Source organism: Coturnix japonica, chromosome 8, assembly GCF_001577835.2.
Source record: "Coturnix japonica isolate 7356 chromosome 8, Coturnix japonica 2.1, whole genome shotgun sequence".
Classification (NCBI taxonomy): Eukaryota; Metazoa; Chordata; class Aves; order Galliformes; family Phasianidae; genus Coturnix; species Coturnix japonica.
In genome coordinates, this window is record NC_029523.1 from 14615247 (window position 1) to 14636332 (window position 21086).

A 21086-nucleotide genomic window follows, 5' to 3' on the forward strand; every position below is an offset into this window, starting at 1 on the left:
GGACATGGGCCTGGGCATTCTGCTCAGAGTGGGCCTCCTTGAGCAGGGGTTGGACACAATGGTCTCCAGAGGTTCTTTCCAACCTCAGCCATCCTGTGATACTGTGAAGGCGCCCTGACCCATGATGACATCCCCACACAGCAGCCAAACTCCTGATTACAAACCCAGTAGCAGACTATGTTGTCCCATAAATACATACATACTTTCCCATTATATGATCAATAAACATACAGAGTGGTGTGGCTAGGCTGGTATCTAACAGATCGTGTATATTAGAATGATCATCATGGTGAAAAGGGATAATCAAAAATAAATGAAAATGCTCACCCATGTCCTAGGCTTACAGAAAAACTCCAAAGGGAGCAATCTCCAAAAAGAGATCCTTCCTCAGTGGCAGTCAGCCCTTAAATGGGGTCTAGGAGGGGTGCAGCCAGGCTCCACCCCTTCCAGTCACACACACATGAACTGCCTTCACCTGTGGTCCCAGGACTGACTCAGTGCCTGCCTCAGGTGATCAATCACAGGTTCAGGCCATGATTCAACAGTTCCCTATACAATTTGAAAGCCTCACGACATCTAGTTAATTCATCTTCAAACCTCATCTTGGAAAATTCCACTATGCTTTCACATCTGACTTGCTCACATTTTACTCTGCCCAGACAGCAGGAGACAGGATCTCTTACCATCAGAGAGGCAAGATGACACGTGGACAGCTTGTACTCCAAGCTAAATCCAAACCTATCCAGGAAAAACATCATGGATATCTTCATAATGCCATTCATAGGTGTCCTGAGAATTCTGCTCCTTCAAGAATAAGGGGGAGAGCACATTTGGGAGAACCCTATTGAAACAAGCAGCAACCCCTCCTCCTCTAACTTCTCTAAAACCTCTTTGTAAGATCCCTTACCTATACACTCCTTTATATTTATACATTTCTCCTCAGTGGATGTATCTGATGCAGAATTTCCTTATCAACTCCATAAGCACTGACCCAGGAGGAATAAGCATCACCAAGTGACCCTGACACCAATGGGATGTTTCCATTTCCTCAGGTTGAGCACCTCTGGCCAGTATACATGAGCCCTTTGCATGGACAAGCTCCAGCTCTGCTTAGTGCTCTCTTTGCCCCCCTATTCTCACACTTATTGACCCACACTTCTCCCTCTTATCAGCTGTTGTCCTGCAATTCATCTGGTTTCTTTCCAATCTCTTTTCCCTTAGTTATCCGTTCTCAAAGAGGGCTCTAATGTTTTAGTAGGGATAAATTGGTACCTGGACCTACAGGAAGAAGCCAGTAGGAACAGTGTCTCGAAGTGGCTGCTTAAGAAAAGCAAGAATGGTGAGCACACGACACTTCTCACTTCCTATGGCACACAAAATTTTACATATCGTGTCTTCTTTCAGTTGCTTTTATTCTAGATTGAGGAGCTGTCATAGGGAAACCTTTTAACGCCTTTGTTGCTCTTCTGTGAACTTATTCCTAGGCATTCAGCTTGGATCCAACACATCTGATAAAATTCACTGAAGAGTCAACATATTTATTATGCTGAAGGGAGAAGTACAAATGGGAACAAATGTTACTCAGCAATGGAAGTGAAGAAAAAAATATGTGGACACATTCACACCAAGTTCAAGAATGTTCCAGTGCAGAGCTGGCAATTAAAAAAAACACCATATAAGTTAATATGAAAAGAAATTGTGCATTTGAATATTAAATGTGCAATAATTATGAAGGTAGAATCAGAAGAGTAATTATTTGGCAAAAAGTGTGAGATAACAAAGACAGAAACTAAACCCTTCTCGGGTATCAGCACAGCCTGTGTATGTGAAAAACTGAAGTAAACCTCAGTTTTGTGTCGTTTTCACATTTAATCCTTAGTCCAAAAGGAAATTAAAAAAAAAACATCTGCTAATTTGTAACAGAACCATAAGACACCCCAAGAAGCACTAAAAAGCACCATGTACCCTAAATTTCACAGGTAATCCCATATCACATGAAGCTGTTGTAGACATAAGCCAACTGCAAAACAAATAAGTCTTTCAATTCCATATTCACACAGGCCATTCAGTTGTCCAGCACTTTATTTTACCCTGAAGGTCAGTTCCTATAAACAAGTACCATTACAATACAGGCTTTACACAAATGCAGAGAAATCAGCTTTACTACAGGATGCACTGCAGCAGTCTAATCCATTAGGACTGTGTAACATAATCACAAAGTGGAGCCCAAGCACTGGAACCTGCAGAGTGTGCTCACTCCTTCCTTCAGTGAGAGCCCCTTTTCACACTGGTTTTCACAGGGACCAAACCTATAATGGGAAGCTCCAGTGTAAAGAAAAAAATCAACAAAAAAACCCCAAACAAAAAACCAAAAAGCACCACAACAAAACCACCATACAATACAAAGTATTTCCATTGGCTGGTGAGAGACTACATCTCCATTCACTGTAACATCACTGCTTATTAAGAAATATCAAGATTTTCTAAATCAGCACAGCAGGAATTTAGCAGCATGTTTTCTGTCTCTCACCACATACCCTCTTTTTAAGTGAGAAATCCTGATTAAAAACTATAAGCTCCATATTAATTCATCTATGGATCAGTTAATGGTAGAATGCTTGAATACAGGTAATTTGCAATAAAAAAAGTTTATCTTAATAATAGACTTCTGTGCAGAGAAGTCACATTTTTCCCTGTTAAAAGGGTAGGTTATCATATACTTAACAATCAGAGTTTAAATATACAATAAACCTAGCACTGTTATCTGCTGTAAGACAAACAAAGCATTTCAAACTGCCTAATATCATGTTAATCAAAACTTACCTTAATTACTATTGCAACACACCTGCTGATTTGTCTGAGTACATACACCCTTAATTATGTCACTTCATATGAGGGAAGTGCAATTAGATTCCAGGTACAGGCCAATTAATGAGCCTTTATATCTTTAAAATCTTTTTTTTTTTTTTTTGTGCCAGAAGCACAGCTTCCTTTGTTTTAATTTCTTGAATCACATTGCAGCTGTGGATTTACACACTAGCATTAACAGCAAGCACTGGAGGTTAACAAGGACACATTTGCTGGAAGCAGGTTAAACTGAGTGAAATAAACAGACGTTCCTCATATCCTCTGTTTAAATATTACCATATTTTAACAAACAAACACAAGATAGCAGTATGCAGATGGATAACAAAAGTAACACCTTTATGTATCACCCAGACTAGACCCACTAGATTATCACCTTGAAGGAGTATTTTCTTCATAAGGAGATTTTCCTTCATAAAAGGAGTTTCTCCTTTTAACATTACAGGTAAGAGACTTTACCGTTTCTGTTTGCGAAGAAGATACTGTCCCCATCCAGCAGTCAGTGCAATAGTAATTCTCTGCCATTCCTACTGAGAGAACTTGGATGCAGAGAAAGTCTGATGAACATTTTGAGCCATATCTTGGGAAAGGCTTTTATTTTCTTAAGAGTCTGCTGACCCAATCATCTCTAACATGTAGAATGTATCTATATAACTCCATGGTTCTCTGAAAGACTTTCTAAAACCAACAAAGCCATGGATATACCATTGTACAGAAACACACTGAGCACAGTTTCTGTCTGGTCTCACCTTATAAACACTGCGATTTGCTTTTGTTTAGAAAGGAAAAAAACAAATCCAAAGTACCACCAAGCCTTCATTACATCTTAAAATGGTGTGCAACACACACAGAGCGCCCATGCCATAACCCTTACTGAGTGACTGTATACATATACATATATCCTAGATACACATATCTAGGAGCATGCACCAGAACTCAATACACTACAAGCTACAAAAATTATATAAAAAACTCTTATTAGAGACCAGCAGAAAATAGTTTAATGAATTAGCAAATGAACGAATGAAACAAAAAACTTCAGTAAGCTTCTTGGTTTGAACATCAAATGGGCAAAAGGAGAACCAGATTAAATTTTAGAAGTTCAGTAGACTAAAATGTTATTTAAAGATCTGCACGATGAGCAGGGATAGAAAGAAGCAAACCTTTACTATGTCATCTCAACCCATACCACTCTAAATGCTTGAATAAATGAAGTCCAACTGCTAGGTGCTAACACCCCTTGCTAAGAGCCGAACTGTGAGACTTTAAGTAATTCATATGAAAGCAGACAGACTGAAAAGAGGTGGTTTGGAGTAATCATTTTTCCAAGCAGTTAGCAGGGTGAGGCCTTAGGAGACCGTTGAGTTAATTTAAGAGCTCAGTGCTAAGAAAAGAACGTCCTTTTTCTTGCCACCTCACCATTTCACTGCCAGCAGAGCTTTCACTGGTTCCTCTGAATGTCTGCTGCCATCTAACACCTCAGCTAACTCATTTGGCTTGAAAAATAACTGCAGAAAACCCAAAGGGATAAAAGCCACATTTTTATGTCTATGTAACGCAGCTAAACAACGGACTGGAAAAACACTAAAATTGTGACAAGTAAAGGGACTAGGAATAAAAACATACTTTCCACCAGTGTGAGCCACCAGATGGGCTCAGCTGTTTTGTGAAACCCTACCCCCAGTGGACGTTGTTCTGCTGTGACGCTGAAGAAACAGTGAACAGGATGCCAAACAACAAGCTCAGTAAAGCGCTGAGGTTTGTCATCCACTTGTGCTGATCCCTAACACAGCAGGCAGAGTTAGCTCAGTACCTTCCTTTTAGTTCCTGTAGAGCAACATGCATATACACCCTCAGATCGCTCTGCTCTGATTCTCCTGTTACACAGACTGCTCATTTTGCTTTTATCTCTTACTATCTGTCTGTGTTGACCTTACTGTCCAAATCAGTCCACATGTATTCTGGAAAATAAATATGTCTATTTTGTGTTCGTGCAAACAAAGTGGGATCCTCATACACAGCCAGCCTTCCTGAATGCAGGGATAATGCAAATAAATAAAATTACACACAGGAACAAGCACAAGACTTTCCCAAGCACATCAGGGAAAAAAAAAAAAAAAAAAGTCAAAACAAAAGAAGGTGAATGGATCTTCAGTTTGCAGCTCCTAAGACAACACATCTCACTTCACTTACCTGCTGACATTTCCACTGCCACTCTGTCCTCTGCCCCATTCCCCAGGCAACATCCCCAGCTCAGGGTGTGAGGACGAGGCCCGTGGCACTGCAGCTCTCCAGCAACTACAGCTGTTTGTGCAGCCCCTGCTTCGTGCCCACTCTCCCCTCTGTGCCACCTCTCACTGCACTGGCGCAGTGCAGGTGCGGCTTCAGTGCTGGATCACGCAGCTGAGCCAGGTTAACCAAAGCCCTTCTGCTTTCCCTTTTTTGCAGGGTTATTTTTAACCTAGATCAATCTCAAATTCAGTTCGCCTTGCTGTCTCATAAATAGTGTTCCAGTACACTTGAGGGCACAGAGGCAGAAAAGAAGCAGCAAGGGACAGAAAAGCAGAACTGCAACCAATGGCATGCTTATGAAATAACACCTTACACCTGTATCAAAGGCACAGATTGAGAACAACACTGCAGAGCAGATTCCTTGCCAAGTTCCAGACCGAAGTTTCACAAGTTTATATGAAAAATCCCTGCAGACTCAAAGTTCTGAACACTGAAAACACCGCAAGCTTAAATAACCAGAAAAACTGATTAAAAAATACACTATGTTTGGGTCTGATCTGGACCCACCTGCTGTGCAGTACAGACATCAGCCTTTTTTAAACTAACTACAGAAAGGCTTCTGGGCAAACAAGCCCTCCATGATAGCTACAGAGAAGATGCAGGCGAAATACACCACATCTGACAGTCATCCAAAGAGCCCTTTCCACAGCTCTGTCCAAAGGAGAGATGTGCCAGTTACGGAAGAGCTGAACTAACTGGAAAAGAATCCCAGACAACCTCACAGGCAGTGGGGCACACACCTGACAGCAGCAGGGGAGACATGAAACTGAACTTCCAGCGTTGTATCCTTCTGATTTTCCCACTTATTGCTCTATTCACATTCTGTTCCCTGTACCAACGAGGTAGTTAACAGCAGAGACACAGCCTTAATTACACTAAGGAACAGTGCAATGTAGTGAACTTCAGAAGAACAGACAGACATAGCCTTACACCAGGAAACAATGCAATTCTTCCCCAGAGTACAAGAACTCTAGTATTTTTCAAGATATTTCACCAAATCTTTCACTTCTGTGAATGTGGATACATAATTAAATGAATGAATGCTAAAAAATCTAACAGCAAACAATTTTGTCTAAAAGCCTAAGGACAACGGCTAAATACATACACTAATTTATCAAAGGGGGTCCTTGTGACCTTCTTTTGAGCCCCTAGGTGCCAATCAGTTACTAAATAGCAGCCTCTCCCTTTGCATGTACTGGCTTTCGATAAGCATTTTGTTTTTAATTAAACAAGAATGTCAAAATAATAATGTACCTCTTTAGGCACATTGTTATCACTGTTACTGTTATTGTGTGTCTTGCACATTGGCACTTCCATCCAATGAATTCTTAGATATTAGTTCAACAAGTTATGACTATCTCTGATATTCTGACTATGAGATCCCATATTGTTGAAGCCTAATGATCAATTGGGAAACAATACACATTCAAAACATAAGAAAAACAGCTTTAAAAGCAATGCTTAGTAACATTATCCATAGAATTCTACTACAATAGATGTATCTCAGTTGCCCTTGTATACATTAAGTAGCCTCACTGATGTTCTAAAATAGGCAGTCAAGGCTTCAAAAGTTGTCTGTTTCACGATTTGAAATCATAACATGGTGGGCTAAAGACAGACAACAGCTGATGAACTAAACTACGGTTGAAGTATGAACACTGAAATTAAGGTCTCCAGAGAAGCGACAAGGAATCAGCAAGCCTGCAATAGCAAAGGCCATGCAGCTTTTCACCTCTAGTTCACTGATTTTAATCCAATCAAGGTCAGCAGTGACAGAGCTTTGCCTCATCCAGCCTTTAAGTGAAATGAACTTGTGCTCTCCTTTAGTACTCGGTGAGTGAATACAGCAGTGACCCAGCACTGAACACACACGAAAAATAAGAACAAAAGGCAGTTAAGATCTACTGGCAAACAAGAATTAAGAAGGCTGCATATTCCCTTCAAGAACACTTCAAAGGAGCACTACTTACAGAATAATTATAGAAGTTAAAAAGGGAAGAATTGGCTATAATAGGATCTCTTGTCAGAATGAAGATACAGTAGTGGGAGCACTTGGAGGAGGAGGAGGACTGAATGAACACAACTCTCACATGCAGAGTAGACAGCCACATCACACACGTAGTATGTGGCTACTTAAAGACCACAGAAGGTGAAGCTACTAACAACATGAGATTAATAAAATCCTCATGCACCGGAAGATGCAGATTTGGATAGCAGGTTGGAACAAATTTGTACAGGTTCCTGTTTTGAAAATCATTTATACCTTTATTTTAAATGGACATTTTAAGAGCAATTTACTATGACGTATTGCTACAGAAGAACAAATAGCAAGGACCATCAGAAACCTGCCTAACGCAGCTCAGAAGCCAAAACTGTGCAGCTTCCAGAGCTGCTGAAAGATGGAGAAGTGTGCAAATCTTCAGTCAGAAAAGAGTCTGTTCTGATTACTTGGCTTCTAATCCACTTCAGTGTTTAAAAATAAAAATGAACAGTATTAACACTAATCATTCTTGAACAATACTTCCCAGGAGAGGACAATATGAGAGATCACCATTAGTTTCTAAACAAATTCCACACTGTCATGCATTGTATCACCTTAGGCATCAAAGGGGCAAGCAAGTCAGAGCCACACACACACACTTACGACAAACTTGACATTCTGCAGGTCTGACATTCATTCCTATGTAGAAAATCATCCTAGTAAAGTTAAAATATTTCTGTTTTTATATAAAATAACAATCTTTAGAAGGATCCAAATAGTGGATTAAATACTCCCTGATCTTTTTTAAACCCATAGATGTGTTGTTGCTATGTTTCTACTCCAGTGCTTTAATAAATGATTCCAAGATAATGAACCTTAATAGAGCCAGCATCTTCTTACATTAATTGCAATAAATTAAGGTAAGTTCTCAGTGACTTTTTTTTAATGCAATTTACCATATGTTGACTTTTTTTTTTAATTCATCACTTGCAAAGGAATAAATCCCAGCTACTGTAAATTAAGCAGCTGAAAAAAAGCCACCCATAAGCAGAACAATGAAATGAGTAATTCAGTGAATATTAGGATCAAAATTACAGAAACTTCTAAGATGACTGACAACCGTGTCTCTTTTATTATTCTTTAAAAACCCTCAGAATCTGCAGGCTGCTGTGCCTTGTGGAGACTCAGGAAACCCAACAAACCCTCTTAAAGCAGGTACAGAGGGAGAGCCTCATGTTTCTCTTTGGAACAGGATCACTTCCAAATTTGGTTCCTCAAATCAAACTCTACTACATTTTAGGAGAGCCTAAAAAGAGCACAGGAAAAAACCCAAGAGACTACACTAAGGCATTCCACCTTTTCCATACACACATGTACATCTTGCCCTCTGTCCATGTAGGCCCAAATTGATTTTGGGGAGCTACACTGAAGGAAGTTCACTGGCACTCAGATCTCATTTACCTTCTGCCTAGAAACGCTCTGAAATATTTGCTCCACTCCACTACTGGTGTTTCAGGCAACCTGGGTGAAGTAACAAGTACTGAGGATATTTAAAAATATGCAGAAAGCTCAAAAAAACAAAAACATAAAGGCACGGTTGGGTTAGCAGCATTTTGTTGCCCTGAGCACAGATAGGGAGAGAGCTCTCAAGTTACACTTGATGAACTAGTAAGCGTAGTTATCAGGGGAAGCCGTGTTACCCTGCATTGTTCTCTGTGGGACCTTAGTGTGCCCTTGATCCACACAACACCATAAGCTTGGAGTGTGAATCAAGGGCAGAACATCACTAGTATCATTCCTACCCAGCCTGTTTTTCTGTCACCACTTCGAACTTTGCTTTAAGTGTTCTGAATTTTGGAACATGTACTATTAAGGACAACTAACAGAAAAACATGACTTTTTTGTCAGTGTGAATGGGAACTGGAAACATCAAAGCTCCATCACACTTCACATTCCTCTAGTTTTCAGATGTCACACATTGTATTAATGGATTACACATCAACGTCCAATGCCAGTAAACCAAACGTTGCTTCTAGTGATTTATTATGTGTATAGTATTCATATACAACTTGTCCTCACAGTAAATGAATCCTGGTCTTTCCCAGCAGAATGTCAGTGACTACCAACATGCTCTCCAGGTTACAGGACTTGTATCATTACAGAGCCTCTGTGTGCTCAGTGCACCCAGTATCAGAACACCTGAGCTGCACACTGCAGGCAGCATCATGCTTTCAAAGATCAGTTCTGTAAAAAAGGTACAGAGATGAGTTCTGAGTACAACTATCTCCTCAGCCTCAAATCCTTGTGTTTGGCAACATGAGAAAAAAATACTTTAAAATGAAAGGAATCACTCTCCGTGGTATAAGATTATTTCAATGCAAAGACAGTGATGCAGCTCCTGTTAAGCAGAAATTGCAGTGTTCTGTGATCATCTGAACCACTTGAAGCAGTCCATCCTCTCTTCCTCCCTCAACATTCCCAGGTAGGCTAACACACTTCCTGGGAGATATGTCTGCATGCAGCTAAACATCAAGAGCACCAGAGCTCAAACGTGTATAAAATATTTGAACTATGAAATCCGTAACGATGAGAAGCACAGAGAGAACCACAGCAGGACGGGGGCAGCTACCTGGGGACCTCCACGCCAATGGTGGAACAGAGCCAGCATGGGCAAGTGCTGACCTAGGAACAGGGTCACCCAGCTCTACCCGGGCCCTCGGTACCAACTGCATAAACCACAATAAACAAACAAAAATTGCAAAAAATATTGCAGAGGAACCCGGACATACAAAGTTTTCTCCCTTTATAATGCCCACAGCATTTCCAGTAACAAAGGGTATTGTTGTAGAGAGCACTGCGCTTGCACAACAGGCTACTCTTACATCTTGTCTCTTACCCATAATAAACGCACCCAAACTTTTCAACTAGAAAAGCAGCCAGTAAGACCGCTTGCAGAAAACAGAGTCCGTTATTTTTTTTTCCCAACCACGGAGCAGGGTTTTACAGACGACGCCGAGATACTCAGACAGCACAAGAGAACCAAAGCAGCAAGCACGCTGCCGAGCTCCAACCGGAGCTTTTGTCCTCCGCGCACGGCAGCCGAGCAGAGCCGCGGCGAGCCGCTCCCGCCGCCCGCTGACCTACATTCCCAGCGGCGGCCCGCGGCCTGCCGGGCACGGCGGGGCTCAGGGCCGGGGCCGCGCTGACACCTGCCCGCGGGGCTCCTCCTCCGGCGGGAGCGGAGCGCGCGGAGTCGCGGTGACAGACACCTGCTGGGAACGGCCGCCGGAGCCGACCCGCTTATCGCCCGCCACGGTAAGCCCTGGGGAAGGAGGAAGGCGGCGGGCCGGGCCCAGCAGGCCGGCGGCGGCGGGGCCTGCGCGGGACGGTGCGGGGGGCTCGGCGCTAGGCCGCGGGGCCTGCGGCGGCGCGGGGCGGTGCGGGGCGGTGCGCGGGGCCCGGCCCGCGGCCCCTCCTCGGGGAGCGGAGCCAGGAGCGGGGGGATGGGGGAGGGGGTGGGGGGGCGGCGGCGGCGTCGGCTCCCCCTCACTCACCGCTCTCGATCTCGTTGCCCTTCTTGGCGGTGGCGGCGTTCCCCATGGCCGAGGCGGGGCGGCGACGACGGGCGGGCGGGATGCCGGGCGGCGGGCGGGGGCAGGGCTCGTGAGGCGGCGCGGCGCGGCCCGCGGGCGCGGCGGCGGCTGAGCTGCCCGGGCCCGCGCTGGGTCTCTGTCTCCGGCCGCCGCGGAGGAGGAGGCGAGAGCTCTGCCCCCTCCCCCACCTCGACACACGGCGGAAATGACGGCCGGGGCGGCGCCTCCCCCGTGCTACGCCGCCCGCCGGGCGGCCGGGGGCGTGCGGGACGCCGCCGGCCGTGGCTGTGGCCGCCGCCCGGCAGCACCGCCGCCGGGCTGAGGGAGAGGGGCCCCGAAGGCCGCCCCCGTCCGCTGGGCGCCGCCGCCCCCGCCCCGGAGCCGCCCGCCCACGGCCTCTATGGCGGAGGCGCAAACGAACGCCTGGAGGCCGGCGGGTCCGACCCCACCGGCGGTCGCTTCGGCGCGGTGCGAGAGCGCTGCCCTGGGCCGCCCCGCCTGCGAGGCCCGTGCGGCGCCCAAGGTGACCCCGCGGGGGCCGGGTGCGCTCGGGGCCCGCGGCCGCTCCCCGCCTCCCCATCCCTGGGCGACATCCCCGCACCGTGGGGAGCGGCCCCGCCGGCGCTCGCAGCCCTGCAGCTGGCCTGGGGAAGCTGCCGTCTGCTCACGGCTGTATTTACACGGCTCTTCCAAAACAGTTTAGAGAGGAAGAGAGCTGCCAGGAAATATTTTTTTTTATTTTTTTTTCCCATCTTGCTGCCACTCATGACATAAATAGCTGCAGCTACGCCTTTTCAAATGGTATTGTGACTTCCAAGTTGATGATAGTTCTTTAAATATATGTATTTATCTTGTGACATGTTTGGGGTATTTTAGCTGTGGAAGGAAACACTTATCAAAAAGAAGACTGTTTTCTTGTGTCTTAACGTGGTGAGAATGGAGAATGGTAGCAGTAATCCTATGGATCACAGACCACTGCTGTTTTGCCACTAAGCTCACGCTCCTCTAGCAGCATCCTTTGTCTAGAGCCACACAGACCATTCTGGCAACAGCACCCCAGCTCCCATCTTTCACAGGGTCTGTCAGAATTCACCCTTCACCTTCATGGATGCCTACTTGGGTGGCATGTACCACCAAAGCCAACTTTCCTCTCTTTGTATGATAAGTTTTTATGCAAGAAGAACATGTACTTACACCATATACCTTTGGGAAAGGCCAAGTCTCCAGAGTCTGTGCAGCAGAGTACACCTCTCACACAGAGGAGACAGATGGAGCCTTTGTGCAGCTCTGCCTTGACAGTGTAACTGCTACTGGGACTGTCTGGCAATGTGTTTCTAAGAACACGTACCTGAATTTGTTTGATATTTGTACATTGATGTCCTACCAGTGAACCCTTCCATTAGGGAACTTTCTCCTACGTTTTCACCCTTTCACTTTCATTATCCTGGCTTGTGTGGCATGCTTCCTTCAGACATGCATCTATGCTTTTAATATTATTGAAGCTAGGACTGTACGGGTTTGGAGGTCAGAAACAAGATGCAAATGTAGTGGGGAAGCAAGCTGCCAACCACTGGGGGCAAACCCTACTGAGGAGGACTGTTGCACTTTGCTGTAGCTAGTCTCCAGAACTAGTTAAGCTTGAGGAAAGAAAAGAGTACATTTCCCATTGACCATCATGATCACTCAGACAATGGAAAAAAAGAAATAACAAAGATTCATGAGGCACTGTAACACTGAGATGTCTTAAGATACTGTCCCAGGCAGGTAAAGATGTTACTCTGCTCTTAAATTATTTTCCCCAATCCAGCCACAATCATTCTCATTTTGGCTGGATCAAATCTGAGTCAGCTGATTTTCATCCAGGTGCTGACAGGCATTTTGATATCCTTGAGAAGACAGCAGCTGCATCACTAACAAATGAGATCTGCTGCAGCACCCATAGCATATTGTTGGCATTAGAGCTTATCCTGTCACTGGCAAATTATGCTGCATAGGCTCTGTACGTAAAGATCCGCCAAGGTCTGATTGGCCATTGCTGCCCTTTGGGAACTGCTGGACAAGGGCCTGTTGGTCACTGCATGTATTCCAGCAAAATCCTATATGCGCACACAACATGTGTATATGTGCTGCAGTGTATTACACTAGTTCTCAAACATGTGCTCTGTGCTTATTTGCCCTGTGCTTATGCATTTGTGTAAATGTTTGTACCCAAGCACACTTATAATCTGAAACGTAACATATATTGCATAAGTCAACAGTGCTGTGAAACATTAAAAGAACCACTTCCACAATCACAGTGTTAAGTGTCTAATTGAAGATAATAGATATGAGGACTCAGAGCTGAACATTCACGTTCTCATTCATACTACATATTCAGCTTATGCTGTAGTAACAGGTTACACTCATTAATTGCAGAACTTGTGTTGTACTGTAAATATATGTATTACATATATAATTAGCATCTAGAGCATCTAATTCCAGCCCTCAGAGCTAACAATCAGCTTTTCTTAACTAGTCCTCTGCTGCAGAAGTGCCTCATGTCACTGCTCTCACAAAAGTAACATTTGTTTTGTAATTTTTTCAACATTTTTTCAATGCAATTTGTTAAACAATCAAGTTATGCAAGTGTGAAACGTGCTTTGTTTGTATGTTAGAATAACTCAGTAATGGTGCAACCTAAAAATGTTAAATTTTATTTGTTTTGCTGATCTGTGTAAGATTTAGAAAATAGCTATACTCTAAGAGATTCAGCTCAGCACTTTTAGCACTGTACACCTTTAATGAGGGAGTTTCAGTGACTCACAGTAGGTTTTAATCCGTGTTTCTACACATTCATTGGGTACTATTGATTACAAATATCCTAGCAAGACCAATTTCTTTTCCTCTGTTACCAAAGCTCTGTAGGAGATGTATAGTTCCCTGATGGAACTTGTATATTGCACTCCACATAGAGTAAAACTAAAAATGAGAAGGTCATTTCAGGACAGAAGATACAATTCTAATAGTCTGAAGGCTCTCTCATGCTTTTAATGGAAATCACTTGTTCATACAGTAATTACTGCTGCTGCCACATATTGTTTCACTCAGTAAACCCACCAATTTCCAGAGGAGACAACAGCATTTCCGCAGCAACTACAACAGTTATGTCCAATGCAAATTTGAAGCAATCACTAAATATAAATTGTGACACATCTTAGTTTTCTTCAAATGCATGCAAGGTGTGCCTGCATTGCAAGGAGCTGGCATATGGAGACCGGTAGCTTTGTCCATCCATACTGATGCGGTCAGTAAAAATAACTGGTACTGACCTGTTACCCTGCTCAGACTGTGAATATGGACCTTCCTTAGTTGTTACTCTGTGCAGCCTCTGGATTGCTGCAGTGCCCATTAACCCCCATTTTTGCCTGCCATTCCCCAAATCCCACATTCCTGCGTCTCTGAGTACCACTACCAGCCTCCTCCTCTACTCCTAAATAAGGTGATATATTTGGCATTTCACTCCTTGCTGTCCTTTCAGGTTGTTCCAGACTGCTGGCACATTTCCTGCCACCAGCTAACCCAGTGTGGGATGTTTTTCTAGCAGGTTGTTTGAGTGTCAAGAAGCATGTGTATCTCAGTGAATATAAAAGCTACTTTCCAAGTTTTACAGCTCCTGACCCAGAAACTGCAGCATAATTTCAGATGTGCCAAGAAAATATCAATTATGTCATGTAGATATGCTAAAGGAAAGGATGAAAGCTGAAATACAGCAACTCCTCCTCTCTGTGCAGTAGTTATACAGAGTGACAATATACATTTTTGTGCAAGACCAACTCCACTGGTGCCCATTTCATTCCTATATGAGGACTTGTCCTCACAGAGAACAGTGGAAGAAAGGTCTTACACTGTTTCTATAATATCTGAGGTTGCCAGCACCTGAATTCACAATGAAACCAGAGCAACTCAGCCAGCAACTTGCTGTCAGATGTCCTGAGAAGTGCTCCTCAACCCATGTTGACTGTGAGTCCAGAAGGAATCCAGAGCCTCAGGAAAGCAGCATGCTGTCTGCCTGCAGCTGTTGTGATTATGAAAGATATTTTAGTTCAAGGAGGGAGGGCTTTTTAACTGAAGTTCATTCACTGTAAAGAGGATACTGAAAGAAAGAAGCAGGACAGTTACACTAGCAGCCACTGTCAACTCCCTTGGCATTAGGTATTTCCCAAGACAGCCCTTAGTCAGAACAAAGGTTTACATGCAGAAGCAAAGTGTTTGTATATTTTCATACTGATTTTTAGCTACACATACTCCACCACAAACCTCTCAAGAGTCATGAAGTTGTAAGGCGGTGATTTATCCCAGTATTTTAAACACAGTTTAAAAACCAGATACATTGGAGTTATGCTTTTTCACACTGATGAGTTAGTATTTGCCTATTATCCTATGGATAGTAGCTGTGTATTCATTCATAGGAGGTACTAGGTACTCCCTTGTGATCAGTGTCCCACAGAGATGGTATTTTTTTTCTTTTTTTTAAAAAAAAAAAAAACCCACAAACTATTAAACAAGACTTACTGAATGGTAAGTCCAGCTACTCTGTTTTTGTCCTTTATCTTGTAGAATCATTTGGGAGAAGGGGCGTGGTCTCTCCTTATCAGTCAAACAGCACCTTTTCAGTTACTTATTATTGTTCTGCAGATCCTTCTTCTTTGTAGAAGACACTGCCTGCCAGTCTATGATTTGGAGTGAATTACAAGCAACAGTTAAGCAAACTTCTGATTGGCCTTTGTAACTGACTCAGTCCTTTCGTGTACACTGCTGTCTTTGGGCTCACTTTACATATTTCCTTATCCAGATTGAGAGGAGTCCTTCACGTTTCTACACAGACAAAATTCAAAAAGAATTTTGCACGCATGATAGATTTCCTAGCCAAGAAAAGCACAATACTTTCTATTATCCTGATACACTTCTGAACAATTGCTTGTGCACTAAAAACTAGAGACAGCGCACAAATAACAGATGTTTTGGTTTTGCACTGTTAGTAGGATAGAAAGATTTGGTTTGCTGTGCATGAATTGCAGAAAGACTGAAACTTAATGAAAATTGACGGTATAGATGTCTGATGTAGCTCCTGACTTGTCACAAAAATTTGAATAGAAATACTAATTGTATAGCCAGAGCTATTCAAATGCAGAGCTGACTAACAAACTATATTCAAACACTTTCTATGTATCTGAGTCTTCATTATTTGCATACTTACTGTATCTTAAGTGTAATCAGTAGTATGCTAATATTTGTTCTTACTGTTTATTAAGATTGCTTCACTTTTTGCAGGATAAAACAATAATAACAGTCATTTAAAATACCTAAAAAAGGAAATTTTACAGAGATCTCCAGTTAATTAAAAAATAGAGGCAAAGGCAATAGAGGTCTTTAGTAGAAAATATAAAGTCATACAGATATCTGAACCTGTTAGGGATGTTTTGCACTTAGTTGTGTTATGGCCATGTACAATGCTTTAATTTGAGAGCAGTGCAATTATATGTGTAGATTACTTGAGACAGAAGCTTATTTTGTCCTCTGTAATTCTTACCTTCTGGCTACTTCATTTTTTAATTGAATAAAAATTATTCTACGATATGAACAAAATATATCTTTGTTCTCACACTGCCTTTTTTTCCTTTTGCATCATTTTCTGCTTCCTTTCATCGCCTCTTCCATCCCAGTCTATTTACTTGCTCTTTTCCTTTGTTGTACTGCAAACGTATAACCAATTCACAAAACTAATACAGTTCAGAAGCACACTTTGTTGATGGCTATCATCTCTTGCTGCAGCCAAATACCTGGGACATTAGATCTCATTTTCACTAATAGAGTTGGATGTAAGGACATGGGCATGTCTAAATCAGCTGGGGCCTTAGCTGGGCATTACTGAACAGGCAGACCACAGTTAAGATCTCTAATCCCCTGAGCATGCACACTTGGGGCAAAGGTCATAAAACCTTTTCTGAGGAGGAAAATATTGTTGTAAAGTCTGAAATGAAGTCCTACTTCACACTCAAAAGACATTCTGCCATCTGTGATACTGGGTCTGAGTTGTTTTTCTATTTTTAAAGCTGTTAATACTTTATCTACCTTAAAGAAAGCACTTTGTTTTCATGCTTCCACAAGATTGCACAGATTAAATGCAAAGAAAAGAGTATAATTAGCCATATTCTTTCCTTTGAGTTTGGCACAGGACAGGATCTGAATGGGCACAAAAGACACATTAGCAATGGTTCTCCTGGGTAAATAATTTATTCCTGCATTTATCACTCCTAGGAAATTGTAGGTTGCTTTGTTCTTTCCTTCAAAATACTTTATAGAGGATAGGGGAGGTTGTTTCTTTCCTGTCTGCTACCTGTTTGTAGGGGGGGATAACTGCTTCGTATTTTTTCATCCCTAAGTCCCAGAGCAAGAAAGTCAATGCTTCTGAAAGTTCCAATGGTGTTTGAGAGTGGTAAACCCCTGGTAGCTGGGAGTTTCTGGGTGGAGAAGAGAGAGGCTGGGGAAGCACAGGGGCATCTAAACCCTGCTGCAGGAGAGGAGAACGCAGTAACCATGGTTAAGGGCTAAAATAGCGCATAAGAGGTTTTGAAAATGGTAAACTAGGAGAATAAAGAAGCCACAAGTGCTGGAGTATGTAGAGAAAGCAAAACGGGTGAAGTCATGACAGAAAGGAGCTTGTAGAACTTGCCTCATTCAATAGGGGAAGGTATACTACAGTCTTTTAAGACAGGAAAGAGTACAAAGGTATCAAGTTTCGTTTGGAGGGGAAAAAGCTCTGCTTATGTTGACAGAAACTGTGCTTTTGTTACCTTCTTGGCAACATGTATCCTTCTCTGTGTGGCTGCTGTGTGCAGAGCTCCTGCAGTCACTTCCCGATGATTCTGAGGAGGATAATTTGCAGACCTCTAGTCTAGACTAAGTGTTTTCAAATATATATGGACATCTGCAGCGGAAAGAGATCCTGATCTTTGAATGAGGTCTCTGTTTTCTACCGTAATTAAAATAAATCATAACCACTCAGTAGCACAGTCCCTGTTGCTTCTTGCACAAATTGGACTTGTAAGGCCATAGAATATTTTCCCATGAAATTATAAGGAAATCTAAACTAAGTTAATATTACTTGTTGTATTCAAAGCTAATACATTCCACTGTCTGAACCAAAACAAAAAATCATTATGATTATGCATAGCAATAGCAGTCTTGTTTCTTTGCTACATAAAGTAGTTGTGAAAAATTCCATTTATTTTCCTACATCAGGCCATACATTTCTCCATAAGCAGGGCACTCTATGAAGTTTGTTTTCTTTTTGTGTTTCAGAGGCTATAGCATGAACAGGATAGGCTCCTTTAAATGTCCCTGTTTTATCGGGTTGCTTGGGACAACCCCTGAAAACATCAGAAGAACAACATGTGGTCTTTAAAAAGCTGCAGACCTTGGAGAAAGTAGGTCATCATGGAACGGTCAGATTCTGTGCATCTGTACCTACGTGTAAGGAAGAAACATGCTTCTGCATGTTTTCTTGGAGTGCTTTATGCTTTTATGGTCTGTACTTGTTTATTTTTGTCCCTATATTGCAAATTAAAACATTTTCTGATAACAGCTTTTTCTCCTGTTTTCTATATTGCTTTTCTATTGTGAAAAAATATTTACCGATTTAATGTTTACATACAACAAAATAAGATTATAAGAAAGCTGACTATACAGATGTGATAGCCGTACTTTTTTTAATTTGACACTGTGGTTTTATTGTGCCTTCGGAAGTGATGACTTTAGAAAGGCAAAGAGCATATCAAAAATGTAATTAAAAATGATTCTGATGGAAGCTAAAATGAAAGGGTTTCTCTTGGCAATACTAAGTTGCCAATTAGACAATTGAGCAAGTTCAGTATTAGCTAGTTCATAGAATCACAAGGTTGGAAAGGACCTACAAGATCATCTAGTCCAACTGTCTTCCCATTTTTACTGCTGCCACAATGCTTACTTTGCTTTGGGTATGGTGAGGCTGGCTCCTCAGCCATGCCATGCGGCCTCTTTCTTCCCTTGTGTTCCATCAGTGAGCAGGCAGTAGAGATGTAACATCAGCATTCTAATGCATTGCATACTAATAGCACTAAGTAATGAAATCCAGCTTTCAGATTAATACTGTCTATGCTTTTACTACATTTAGGTAAATATTACTGCTTAAATAATGATCTATCTCCCATGTTTAGCTGTGAAGGACAAGATGCTCACACACCCACCTTGGCCTGCAGGCCAGCAATAGAATAGGCAGCCTTTGGTAAAAACCAATTAGTTGATATTTTGAAGACTTTATCTCCTTGATGGCCAAATCAACTTAGTTGACTAGCAGGTAGAAATTTGCTGATCTACATAAAGAAGTCTTTCCAAACTGTGGAAGTTCTAGGACTCCCTTTCTCTTAAGCAGCTCAGACAACAGATGGGAACTTGACAAGACTGCTTGAATGAGTACCTCCAAGCTCTTATTACTAGTCAGATAAAGATATTCTCAAATTATATTTTATGTGGTTAAAAATAGAAGTGTTCGTGTCTTAAAGCCATTCAAAAACATGCCTGAACTGACAGGGGCCCCATTAAGTTTTGGTGTAGTTGACTGCAGTCTATGGACGTGTTTGGTACTGTGGTATCTGCTTATGTCAGTACTGTTATTTCAACACCATGTGTTCGGAGTGGTGAGGACTGTAAAAAGTTATTGTATGAAATGCTGTGTCAATATTTTATTGCCTCAGCTTGTAAATTCACATTGATTTGTCTTATAAAAGATGTTTATAGCAGCAATGAACACAGTCAGGCCTATGGGCTTGTATTTGGTGATGTGTGGTTTAAAAAAATATCCTGGACAGTGATCTGAAAATAGGAGTGATAGGAGGCAAGAAGCTGTTCCAGGCTGGCAATGTCACCATACGCTGTTAGTGCATGTGGGTACTGCTGGGAGATTGTTGGATGGATTTTGCTAACACACTGAGTAGGTGGTTTATCATAAAAGAAATGGGAGGTGTTCTGTAAAGCAAACAATATATATGGATTGAAAAGTCATCTAGTGAGAGTCCTGAGAGAATACAGGTGTAGAATGAGGACTTGAGCTGAACCTTTTTTCTTGACTGGCAGTGCTTTTTGGAGTTAGACTCAAGGAAACTGATAGTTTTTGACAGTACAGATTGTTTGGACATAGTTTTATAGCAAACTGGAAATGCACCTGTTCAGAAAAGCAAAATTAAGTAGATATATTCCAAGATGAATGCTGTGCAAACAGAAGAAAACACTTGGAGTTGCTGAACTTCTTTCATCTACATGCTGGATCTGTTTCAAAGCTTTTGAGCTTCATGATTGTTATCTCAGATTGTTTGAAACTCCTGCTTCCTGGCATCCCTCAGCACTAACTGCAGGAAGATACAACCTGTTTCATCTGCAGAGGCAAAATACAACTCCAGGTTTTCTAGACCACAGCAGACTGAATCCTATTGTATCCTACTGCACTGCTCTTAGCTAATGGTTGAGTAGACAGGAGAAAGGTTTTCATTTCCAAGTGTCTTTTGGAACTGTTCAAATACTGGTGATCTTAGGAGTAATTATCTCCTTTGTAATATGAAGAAATTACATTTTCCAACTTTGACATGGATTATGTATATTAAGCATTTACAGTGCCCATGACTATCCAGGGAGGACACTACTGGTAACCAGAAAGATGAAACGGGAATTGTGCTCAATAGCTTTTCTGTAAAAGATAGGATTGATCTGATTGCCTCTGTCATTCATCTGCTATAACACTGAGGCTGAAAAAGTACGTAGTGTCCCTGCATGGAATGACTGTAGGAAAAATAAATATTAATAGGAATATGCAGATTTGAGTCAGCTGTTTGGTTTGTTTGTTTTGCCTATTTCTTCATTTTTGAAATTCGTAAGATGTTCTCCATGCCCTAAAAATTATTTCTTACTGCTAGTTCTATTTACAACAATTATTCAGGCATGTATAATCTAAAGGGCATCAATGTTCAATATTTGAACTAGCTCAATATTTAAGCTGCAACTTTATTTAACATTCTTAATCAAGCATATGGGTATTTCATACCCCATTGGAATTGCCTACAACATTTGGTTAGCTCTCACATTTCAGCTTGGAGGTGGGGAGCACAGTTATACTGAAAGACTCCAGGTTTGTCCAGAAGGCATAATCTGCAGCTAATTGCAGCTTCCTGTCATGCAGTGCCTTGCTTGTATAACTTAGCTCAGGGTTATGCCTTGACTTTGGGGCAGAGAGACCTGATGCAGGCCCAAAGCAAGCTCTGACCTGGGGATTACATGCAATGCAGGCG

At 42.2% G+C, this 21086-nt stretch overlaps 2 protein-coding genes across 5 annotated transcripts in view; one reads left to right on the top strand and one right to left on the bottom strand.

Moving 5' to 3' along the window:
- The window catches only part of PRKACB (protein kinase cAMP-activated catalytic subunit beta), a 62220-nt gene extending 50894 nt beyond the window's left edge, over positions 1–11326 (bottom strand). For 2 of the 4 annotated variants that reach the window (XM_015870206.2, XM_015870205.2), the window contains exon 1: positions 10693–11326. In XM_015870206.2, coding sequence (XP_015725692.1) covers positions 10693–11311 — 619 coding nt within the window. In that variant the 5' untranslated portion in view covers positions 11312–11326. Of the gene's footprint in view, positions 1–5058; positions 5259–10692 lie in introns of those variants that run through there. The other 2 variants (XM_015870212.2, XM_015870210.2) reach the window with 2 other exon arrangements.
- The window catches only part of TTLL7 (tubulin tyrosine ligase like 7), a 68856-nt gene continuing 58110 nt past the window's right edge, over positions 10341–21086 (top strand). Inside the window, exon 1 of the mRNA XM_015870203.2 lies at positions 10341–10453. The gene's annotated coding sequence lies outside the window, so the exon portion shown is untranslated. The remainder of the gene's footprint in view (positions 10454–21086) is intronic.